General features: G+C 37.6%; 1 protein-coding gene across 1 annotated transcript; it reads right to left on the bottom strand.

Moving 5' to 3' along the window:
- Positions 1-683: 683 nt before the first annotated feature.
- LOC131367156 (protein kinase C-like 1) lies at positions 684-10670 on the bottom strand. The gene is made up of 20 exons (XM_058412420.1): positions 10662-10670; positions 9287-9395; positions 7346-7474; positions 6562-6602; positions 6396-6461; positions 6244-6309; positions 5238-5392; positions 4941-5079; positions 4721-4783; positions 4412-4523; positions 4194-4296; positions 4008-4110; positions 3783-3923; positions 3522-3693; positions 2959-3053; positions 2788-2838; positions 2244-2622; positions 1970-2146; positions 1710-1819; positions 684-1315 (listed from the first exon to the last, which is right to left on the bottom strand). Exons 1-19 carry the CDS (start codon positions 10668-10670, stop codon positions 1710-1712), a joined length of 2220 nt encoding a protein of 739 aa, XP_058268403.1. The 3' UTR covers positions 684-1315.
- Positions 10671-11909: the final 1239 nt, after the last annotated feature.

Raw genomic sequence — 11909 nt, forward strand, 5'->3', positions numbered from 1 at the left:
CTAGTACAATAAAAAATTCTTACTTTGTGGTGATAAAGTGTCTGTGTAAAGTCTAGTGTTTAAATTGTCCATGATTATCCGTTTAGCAGTGTTTCTGCCACTACTGTTTACTTCACATTCATTTAACATCATTTCACTTCAGTACAAAAAGATCAGTATTTGTGTTTGAAGATGGCGTCATGTACAAATCCACTGGTAAATATTAGGTTCTAGTACATAACACAGAGATGGAGTTAAACACCGTATTGCCATAGGGGACAGGAGGCTCTATATGAGTGACTTCATTTTCATCATTTTGACTATGAACCCTACATTTTAGTTTTAATCTAAATAAAGTGCTAATTCCACAGTCAGTAGAAAACAAGTCTTTCTTTTCTAGGAGGAAAAAGTCTCAGATTGTTTCTAGAGTTACATTTCAACCCCAACATTCATCAGAAACATTCAGAAAAACTGGGAATGATCACAATGACACCTCAAATATGAGCTAAGAAATTTTTATTAGGATTTAATTAATAAGGCAATAAAATATATAGAACAAATAGAACTACTATTAAAGATGTAAAGCTATGATAAATGGTTATTAATAAAAAGTATATTGAACAGAAGTCTTAAAAATACAAAAATACAACAAAAACTTAAATGTCTAATAAATAGTATTGTATAGAAAAATCTTAAACCTATAATAAAGATAAATGTCTTAATAAGTAATCTATATAATAAAAAGTTAAACTAAACATGGCGGAGCTGCAGATGTTGATGTCGTCCGTTGGTCAGAGAGCACTAACAGGTGTTGATGTTAGAGGCCAGCGATGTTGTGTACAGCTGCTCAGGGAGAGAAGAAAAGACAGGTTTAAATCTGCAGAAAATAAAAGACAGTAATAAGTATTTACTTACCTGTGGAGATCTTGAGCAAGTGGAGAGAGAAAGAAAGGGAAAGAAAAGAGATGTGTTTAAAGTATGACCAGGACATTTATTCAAATACTTTATTCAAATTTTGGGCGTTGCTTAATCTTATAAATTAGTTACAAGTAATCTATCATTAAACAAAATGGAGAGCAAAAGCAGTTCTACAAATGAATGGGCAAAAGTGCAGAGTTTAATCTTAGTTTTATATTCTAATGACCACTGAATAGCCAACAACAGATTTCCTAAAATGTCCTGATCACTCTAACTTGGCTGAGACAGAGAGGTGTGTGTGTGTGTGTGTGTGTGTGTGTGTGTTAGAAGAGTGTTGCTCAGACTCCCTTCATGGCCTTCAGCATCTCCTGGACATGCTCCTTCACGAGGCGTAACACCACAGTGGACATCCAAATGGCTAAATAAGAAAATGGAACATTTATTCAACAATATATTTGTTTATATATACATCTATATACACATTTGTTTATTCTTTTCTATAGATACTGCAAAAAGAATTAAACTAACCTGTTCAGCATATTTGTTAGCATCATTTTGAGCTTAACATTTCTATAGCCACAGATTACTTTGTGTGTTAATGGGGTTTTATTTTTACTTCCCTCATTAAAAACTGTTTCATAAAGAATAATCTATTTTATTTTTAATCTCTATGTGGTTATATTTGTGTAATCTCATATAATCAGATGAGCACACCAATCTCTGTTACAGAGCAGTACAAGCCATGTAATCTAGACTATTATAGCATGTTTTTGCTCTATATATTAAGGTCTATTCTCTTCTCACTGTCTCACCTAAACATTCTTCTGAGGTTCCTCAAACCATCTGTGGCTGAGGATTTCCTCGAACGTTGGGCGCGAGTGAGGATATAGCGCCAGACAACACAGGATCAGGTCACGGCAACCTGTGTGTAGTGATGAGAGAGACGTTTAGTCAGAAATTCTAGATTAAAGATTTTTTTGGAAAATCTATTAATGTGATTCATTTATTTTGTAACGCAAGTTTTCGTACGTTACTATACATGTCTAAACTTGATGGGTTTGGACTTTCTCACCTTCAGACAGGTCGTGAGCGAAGTGCAAGTCCCGGGCAATGATGTCGTCTTCGCACTGGAAGGGCAGGTCTCCACACATCATCTCGAACAGTAGAACTCCCAGACTCCAGACGGTAGCAGGAACACCTAAATACTCGCCCTCACATAACCACTCAGGTGGGGAGTAAGCTGTAGTTCCTGAGTGAAAAAGACAGAAGGAGCACTGTCAGCAACGTCACAAAAATGGGTCTCCACTGCATTTTTTCATTCTTTCCAATATCTATGATGTGCTTGCCTGCATAATATCTGTAGGGGATGTCCTGCAGCAAATCACCACAGCCAAAGTCTATCAGCTTCAGCTGCAGTGTGTCGGTGTTGATGAGTATATTCTCTGGCTTGATGTCCCGGTGCAGGACACCACAGTCAGAGCAGTGGTGAGCGGCCTGAACCACCTGACGCATGATGCGTTGTGCCAGTGGTTCTGACAGTCGGCCTTTGTGACCTTTCAGGAATTTTAGGAGGTCTGTGCAGGGGCTGGGTCGCTCCAAGATCAAGATGTAACAGTCGGACATCTCGAACCACTCGATCAGCTGTAAGACATTCTCATGGTGACAGGGCTTGGACACCATTTGCATTAATGCAACCTCCAGAGGAAGGCTGTGTGTCTCTCCAGGCTGAAATATAAACAGATACACTTAGCATGGGTGTGGAGTGATTACATCGAAATTCTGGTAAACAGAAATGTTACAGTAAAAAGGCTTGGATTAGTAATGACTTAGGTGTCTATTATGAATTATTCATTCTGTGCAAAATCTGAGAAGTAAAGGAAGTTTACTTACAATGGTGATGAAAGCTTCGTTCATCTCCATTCCCACATATTTAATGGCAACCTGTTCACATATACAACACATAATTACGTTCTTATAGAAAATCTGACCAAGACATATATAGTCCACAAGTTGTGATGTGTTGATTAGTGCAAATTAACTGTAGATGTGCAGTCCTATTACCTGTTTTCCATCAGCCTTTCGGACTCCTGCACAGACACTCCCGAAGCCTCCTTCACCCAGCAGCTCTCCCGGAGTGTACAGGGACTCAAACACCTCTGTTAAATAAATAAACAATCATTCAGGAACAAATAAGAAGTGTGTTGTCAATGTCTCAGAGTATAGTAAGGTACCTTAAAGATGAGTACTTGCTAAAACACACAATTTAAATTTTACAGCTTACACATTTAAGCTTACACAGTCTGCATATTTAATGTCTCTTAACTTTGCTGCGGTTTTGAAAAATCGACCTGAAATCATCTTTTCAGCTTCCTAAGCTCTGATCCCTTCTGTCCCAAAGTCTAATGCACACTTTATGTAAATATGACCATATTCAATTCAAACCTTTTAATAATCCTTTTCAGTCAAGTATATGAACTGATCAGACTGTTGGGTCCAGTGTAATGTGTTAAAGATCTGACAGACATGTGCTACAAATCTTCACTGTTCTTTAAATCATTACTGTAAATTCTTTTCTGTGTGATTCTTTAAGTTCAGTTTTATGTCCAAATGTTGGATGACCATACCCCATGGTGTAATGTGGCCTTCCCGACGTGGACGCTGGAGAGTGAACATCTCGCTAGTCATAAGGCCACATTCGGAGTTCCTCAGCTTAAACTCTTCGTCGGCGTACAGTTGACGAAGGTTTAGGAGCCATTCTGGTTCTTCTCCCTTTCCTTGCTGTAGCTTCTCAGACAGCTACGAGACAGATAGGGAAAGTAAACTGACTAAATATTCTACATATAAAACCTTGGAACCATTTTACAAGTATTGATAATGGTATTTACCGCAATGGTCATTTCCATCGTGGTCTTCGTGATTAATAGTGGAAATCTAGCAATTGCTGTAGCAATGGTCTCACAGTACTCCAAGGCTTGGTCGAAAAGGCCAAACTCTGTTAGCTTGCTGGCGTGATAGCACTTGAAGATCTAAGACAGACAGAGTCACTCCATCTTAGCAAAAAGGTAAAATTTGACTGAGGTAAAAAGAATATTAAAAAGAGAAAGTCTAACCTGGAAATTTGGCTGGGGAAGCCCTGTGGTCAGGGAGCATACATATTCATACACCTCAGAACGTTGGATTGCTTCCCTCATGGCTGATTGGCTGATTGGCAGACTGTACAAAGAGAAAAGCGTCTTAGCAGCAAGTCTGAAAAATAATCATACACATGCGCTCTCACACAAACACACACCCAATACCTGTTACAGCCAATAAGCTCAAAGCTGGGGCTCTGTAAAATCTGCAGCTCCTCCATTGCAGCGATGAAGCACAGCTGTGCAGCATACCACAGTCCTCTGGAGTCTGCAGATGAAACACCAAACATGCAGGTAAGGATTTGGGTCCGTGCAACAGGCCAGATTTCATGATCTAATTACAACATGTGAAGTTCCTAAAATATTGTTTATGTTATCCATACCAAGGTCCTCTCCCATTTGAGTCAAGGCATCCAAAATCTCATCATCTGGGTCGGCAGAGCACAAAAGTTCCGCCAGCTGAAGACACCAGCTGTCTTGGTTGTTAACTTCTCCCTGTATATGGATTTGGCACATTAGACAGCAAAAAATAAAGCAAAAACAACACAAAAATACAAAACACAATAACAGCATACAAAGTAGACAGATGGTGATGCTGATGTCTTCATAAACAAAGGTATGGCTAATATAACATATTACACATTACAACATGAAATTACAAGTTTAAAAAAACATTAAAAATAAAACGGTACCCTTTTCTTCAGAAGCCTGTAGCTCTTGAAAAGGACAGTGGCGATGTCTGCCAGCGGTGCTTTCTGTAGAAGAAACATCCTTAACTTCAATAGCTACTCTAGGCTAGGTATATTTATTCATTCTGACAAATTTAGCTTATTTGCAGAATAAATCTCTTGCTGCTTTTATCATGAATAATTTTGCTGTAACATTCAATACACAATCAACTAAAACACTTACTCCATTTTTGCTGCAACGCAGCTCCATCATCTGCCAGAAGAAATAGGCCTCCTTCTGGTCAGGTTCCTCCACCTTTTGTAGGCACTCCTCGGACTTCCTCTTGATGAAACGCAGCACGTCATCCATCTGGATCTTACTTCTGTAATAGACGGATATAGATTATTGAACATACACTTTGACCAGCTGATGATATGTTTCCAAACATTACTGCTGAATGTTCAGTGTGTGTGTGTGTGTGTGTGTGTGTGTGTGTGTGTGTGTGTGTGTGTTATCTGAGAGGAGAAAAAAAGGCCTCACCTCATCAGCGGGCCAGGAAAACAGATGTTCTCCCCATCAGGCAGGTAGGTGTCATCACCTTGTAAGAGGCTGCTTTCTCTCTCGTGATGGGGCATATGAACAACAGGGTTGCTCTGCATTTCCTCGTCCATTGTGGCCATCATTTCTGTTAATAACTGTGGAACACCATAAATACAGTACATCTGGTTATTTATTTATTTTTATATAATTCAGCTTGTGTTTAAATTATTTTGTCTCCGGACAAATTCATCAGATTCAACAGGATAATGCACCGTGCCACAAAGCAAAAATGCTTCAGGAATGGTTCAATGAGCACAACAACAAGTTTGGTGTTGACTTGGCCTCCAAATTCCCCAGATCTCAGTCTAATCGAGCTTTTGTAGGATGTGCCGGACAAACAAGTCCGATCCGTGGAGGCCCCACCTCGCAACTGACAGGACTTAAAGGATGTGCTGCTAACATCTTGGTGCCAGATACCACAGCACACCTTCAGGGATCTCGTGGAGTCCATGCCAAAAGGGGGTCCAACATAATATTAGGCAGGTGGTCATAAAGTTATGCCTGATCGGTGGAATTTTGCATTGAAAACGTGTACAGCTCATTACAGGTCGAACACAAAATATGCCTCATAGAGCATACGTGTGTATTCTACTTTGGTTGTAGTACGTTTGATAAGCAGCTGCACGCCTCTTTTTAGCTGAATCTATAACTTTTTCGCTGAATCTGTAACACTGTAACTTCACGAATAAAAAAGAGATACAAGCTGATATGAGATATGAGTTCATAGAGTTCACTGCATGTGAGAGTTAAATGTAAATTACTGTACACTAACTCAAACATTCAGAGTGGCTACAAGCGTCATCATTAAAAGAAATTCCCAAGAGGAGGATTATCCAGTGAGAATTACTTCAGATTTGGATTTACAAGCATGGACAGTGACAAGGCCAAACAAAAACAAAAAGGTTGGGAAACATTTCACTGAAAAATGTCTGAAATATAAAATTACCAGAATGACAGCGGACTTCTCCGGGTCAAGGCTGGTGCGCTGGAGCTGGATATTTATCTCAGAGACCTGAATGAAGCACAAAGATTAAAATTTGCTGTTTCAGCCAAAAGCATCTAAAGAATACACTAAAAATAACAGAAATATAAAATTACCAGGGCATCAGCTGACATCTGAGGATCGTGTTCAGTGCAAAGGAGCAGGACGCTTGGATCAGTGACCTTAATACACACACACACACCAGTTAAAAATGAAAAACTAATATATTTGATAATGTAGTATATAATATATTAAGCCTAGTCCTTTTTTCCTGACACATACCTCGGTGGTCTCTGCTTCCTCCACAACATCAACACTAGATCCTGTAAAACATTTGACACATTTAACCACATCAGTATGTCACGGAGATGACAAATTTCATCAGTGGAAACTGACATTCATGTAGGAAAGAAAATATTTCAAGAAGACACTCTCTCATCCCCTTCATGTCTTTAATCAGAGTGTTATATTAGTGATCAGTAAGGAGAAACGAGTCTTATTGAAGAGGAAGGGAAATAAAAAGGCGAGTTGGTGAGGGACTGACTCTTTACAGCTGCTACAATGATGCGCTAACAGGAACTCACTCATTACCACAACATTCACTCTAACTATTAACACATCAGAAGAAACAATGCCGAGACCAAGAAGAGAAATAAAACACTTCAATAATAATAATAATAATAATAATAATAATAATAATAATAATAATAATAATCCCGGTGCTAACAGTAACTCCGCCCTGTACTTGATTATTTTCTAGAACTTCAAGACTATTTCTAAAAGTCTAAAAGTCATGATGTTGTGCCTCGAAATGTTTTAATCCACACAATAATCACTTTTATACTTTAAAATGCTCTTGATATGAGCCAATTAGCATCGCCGGCTAATGTTAGCTCAGTCACGCGCCTTAGCTTTCGGCTAGCTCCGTTAGCTAAACTACACAGGAGATATGATCCTGTTTGTCCTCTGTACCGATTAAAGTCATTCATTTTCCACACACACTCTCTTTGTACTTTCTAAAGCGTATAGAAAAACACAGACTACGTAAAAAGTGAGCTTTTCTCACCGTGAGCAGCTTGATCTTCAGCAGCTTGAAGATCGCTGCTCCTCTTCAGCCAGCGATACGCGCAGTATCCCGCGGTGGTGAGCGCGAGCATCCCGGCGGCGCAGGCCAGTCCCCGGCCTGTCCATCTACCTAGAAGGGGAAAATACTTACCTACATCCATAGTTTCAGTCCAAGAAAATCTACTGTTAGTCTGTGAAATAGCTCAGGTAATCCGCAGTGTCGCTGTGTGGGTCGTTTTCGTTTGAAATCTCTGTTAGGAGCCTTCAAGATGACGCAAGCACGCGCTCTGGGCTTTTAAATTAAAACAACAACAAGGGGCGGGACTTTCAAAAAAACAACAACATAGCGCGTTATATTCTTAATATTTTATTTCAGCATTAATTGAGGTTATAATGCATGATGAATGTGTTTCAATAAAATCTGATAATAAATGGTTAATAAATACACTTTCCTGTCTTAACAGCTTGTCATATTCACTTATATCAGGAGGCAGTAGAGGGCGCCGCTGTGATTTGTATACCGACACGTCAATTCCTCCGCCATGTTGGAAGGGTCGACGTTCCGTTGGAAACCAGCGGAGGTGTTATATGCAGTATATGGTCGACCCTCATAAAATCATGCTGTAACTCGCTTTGTTTTTAGATTAGTTTTTCTCTTAACAGCTAGGTTTTAATTACAACAGGATTAATCTGCTTAGTTATTTTAGCCCTCAGACTTCTCAGAGGCCTGAGCCCAACCACTAAAAAACAACACCTAAACTCAATCATTTGAAGGGGTGTCCCAAAACCTTTGGCAATATTGTGTATTTCAAACAGTAAGAGTGAGTTCAGCTTCCCAAAAAGAAAGCTGCACGTTTAATGTAACTTAATTCCACAATATATTTTTAAATCTTCATTTAAATAGTTTAAAGTAGCTCACAGAAGAGCTAGTAAACAATAGTCAAATCCCATTGCACAATTATATTTCATATTCGACTGCACCTCTCATTTTTTCATTTTTGGCCTAGGATGATTTTTCTGTCGTTTTCTTACTACAAATGAGTAATAGCCAGAAATGAACTTGATCTTGTATAATAGTTTCAAAAATATGGATATTTTAAATGTCCAACTCACAGGAGAGAATATACGTCTATAGTATACATTCATTTCATATTTGAACAGATTTCATTTTATCTTCAATACTGAGCAAGAGTGTTAAAATCGAATACAATATATAAACAATAATAAACCTACAAATCTTGTTAAGTATGTTTACAAAACATCTTAAGAATCAGTGGGATAAGGTGGACTAGGAAATTTAGAGCATTACTTTTTTTTTTTTTTACAAAACCCTTTTAGGATTTACTTGAGAAAATCCTCATAACGATGTGCACTAGCACTTTTTAAGTAAATATTTCTGCTGTAATAACAAGTACAACTCACTTAGGAGTATCAAGTAAAATGTACATACCACTAAACATAATATTCATAAATATCTCAAGTAATACTTAATTATATTTGAATCATAAGTTCTGTTTAATTAAGTAGTTAATTCTTTACAGACAGAAACATCACTTTCATCAATGTATGATGTAATCATTTTCTCTCTGAACTTAATATACTTTTAAGACAAATCACACACACACACACACACACACACACACTGCAATTTTCTTCATTTGTTAACATTAAACAGTAATTATTCACTAGTTGCTACAAGATGAGACATGATTTGGAGTGTTCCAGTAGCGGAGAGTGTACTTTCAATGGCGAAAGCATTTAAGACAGCAACTTGAAAGCTTTGGGGACAGCTTAATCCCATCCACTTCTAGAAAAAGTTTCTGAAACACCTCATAAGTGTTGCACAAGGTTGAGGGGTATGCAAGGTTTAGGGCATAAATCAGCCACATAAGCAGCGTGCAAGCTTTAGCAGTACAGTCGTTTCCTAGAAACATCTCCTTACCTTCAAGAAGGATGAATACATGAAGGATGAATACAGAATCCTCTCCATCTGCACCATAGACGACCAGGATCTTGAGGTTGTGTTGAGTGGCGTCACTTAGGCTGTGTTCCTGCACATGAATTTAAAAACAATTTGTATGCAGATTAAAAAAATAATAATATTAATAATAATAATAATAATAATAATAATAATAATAATAATAATAATAATAATAATAATAATAATAATAATAATAATAATGCTTGAATCATTTGAAGTGACTTCAAACACAAAGTATGTACTAAAAACAACATCATTAATTATGATTATGTTTAATCTCCAAAAAGTTGCGATAGAGCAACAAAAGGCAGGAAAAGTAACTACAGAAACAGCTGGAGCAACATTTTGCAGATGATTAGGTTAATTGGCAACAGGTCAGTAACATGATTGGGTATAAAAAGAGTATCTTAGAGAGGCAAAGTCTCTCAGAAGTAAAGATGGGCAGGGTTTCACCAATCTGCAAAACATCTGTGTCTGTAAATTGTGGAACAATGTCAGAATAACGCTAATCAGTGTAAAAGTGTGAAGACTTACATTATATATATCATAGATATCATCAAAAGATTTGCAAAGGGACAAGAGTGAAACATTGGTATGGATTAAAAGGGTTAAGCCTGTAATATGTTTCATTACATGATTAATATGTATTAGTTGGCAACAAGTTATTTAACCCTAACAGAGATTGCTGAAACTGCTAAAATTGTGTTAAGAACTGTCCTAAGTTGTTTTTTTGCTTCTTGTTTGTGGAGCTGTTTGGTGGTGGCTGGGGATCAGTGTGTTTGTTTGACATTCCAACTTGTTCATGTTTACTTGTGCTATTGTGTATGTTATGCCCTGAGAAAAACAGGGAGAAATAATCACGAGTGATGCTGCGATGTTTACTCAATGAGAACATTTACTCGTAAGAGGAAACTCTCGTGATTCCGCCTGAGAAAGTGAATCGAGACATAGGTAGTCGATCCCAGGCTAATGGATCAGACCTCTTTTGCCGATCACCGCCTATTCGAACTTCCTCGTAAATAACCAAATAAACAATGAATTAATCGACCCTTTTCCCCATTCCATTTCCACCTCTTTCAAATACAATTAGTGTTGCAACAAAATTACTTTGTACATTAACCAAAATATTGAACAAAGAAATATGGCTCCGTATATTGAACAGGATTATCACTGTATTAACTTTGTCTTAATGTTAATGTCTGCTGGATAGTGTAATTGATACAATGAATACTACCCGTTACATGTACAGTTGTTAAAAACATCTCAGAAGGAGGCTGGCATCAGTGTTTCACCCATTAAGCAATGCTGTAAACCTGGGACATAGCAGATCACTTACAGTGAACATTGCGAGCTGGAATGTGAAAGGGGTTAACCATATCATTAAGTGCAGTTAGATCCTTACCCATCTAAAGAGACTAGTGACAGGCAAATATATCATTTCTTCAAAAAAACTCACTTAATATCAGCTGATCATTATAAACTACAACAATCTTGAGTGGGGCAAATGTACAGAGATCCAGAGGGACTGTGATTCTTATTAGATAAAACACACAATTCTGTGTAAGTAATGTCCAAACTGATAAAGGGGGGGGGGGGGGGAGATAGATAGATAGATAGATAGATTTTTTTTCTTTATTGTCATTGCAAAGTACAGGTACATAGCAACAAAATGCTGTTTAGCATCTACCAGAAGTGCAAATAGTAGAAATTGTGCAAATGAACAAGTGCTAAAAATGTGTGCATTATGTACAATGTATGTACAACAGTAACAGATAATATTCAGTGAATACAGATAGTATATGGTATGTATAAATATAGTATATATAAATGTATATAAATAGATAGACAGATAGATAAAAAAAAAAACTAGGTGTAATCTATGAAATGGACAATATGTACATTAATTATATTACACAGTGAGAAAATATAATTATACCAGAATGTACAACAGAATGTATAACAGTGAAAAATATTATATTAACAGAATGTACAGGGTGGAGCATTATATAATGTTCCCCTGATATTAGCCAATATTTATGTCCCTAATTGGGACTATGTATCATTTATAAAAATTTTCTTAACCAATTTTTCCAATTTGACTACACCTAAACTAATCCTAGGAGGAGATTTTAACTGTGTGCTCCACCCCAATATGGATCGGTCTTCAAAAACACCCTACATCACTTCTCAAAGTCTGGACTCTGGTGAATAAAAGTCTGGATTTCCTACTTTGATAAACGCATGTCAAACTTATAAATCATTTGTTTAGTTTTTTTTTACATGTCTTTTTGAAGATGTTCCAAAAGGAAAGCGAAGGCGAGATATTAAGTTTTCCCGCGTGACATTGTTGACATGACATCTAGTGAGTGTATGACGTTTGATGTAATCGGGCGACACTTCAACCAGGAGGACAGAGGTACTTGTTTGTGAACTGCCTGAGAGCATCTTCTGCCCTTCAGCACCGTCTACTGTGGGCTTTCCTGACCGAGGTGAGAATTAATGTAACTTTTTACTTTTACTGTGTTTTTGTGTGAGTGGGTCAATGGGGGATTATGTGGTGACCACACACACAGACTGCACACAT

Source organism: Hemibagrus wyckioides, linkage group LG16, assembly GCF_019097595.1.
Source record: "Hemibagrus wyckioides isolate EC202008001 linkage group LG16, SWU_Hwy_1.0, whole genome shotgun sequence".
NCBI lineage: Eukaryota > Metazoa > Chordata > Actinopteri > Siluriformes > Bagridae > Hemibagrus > Hemibagrus wyckioides.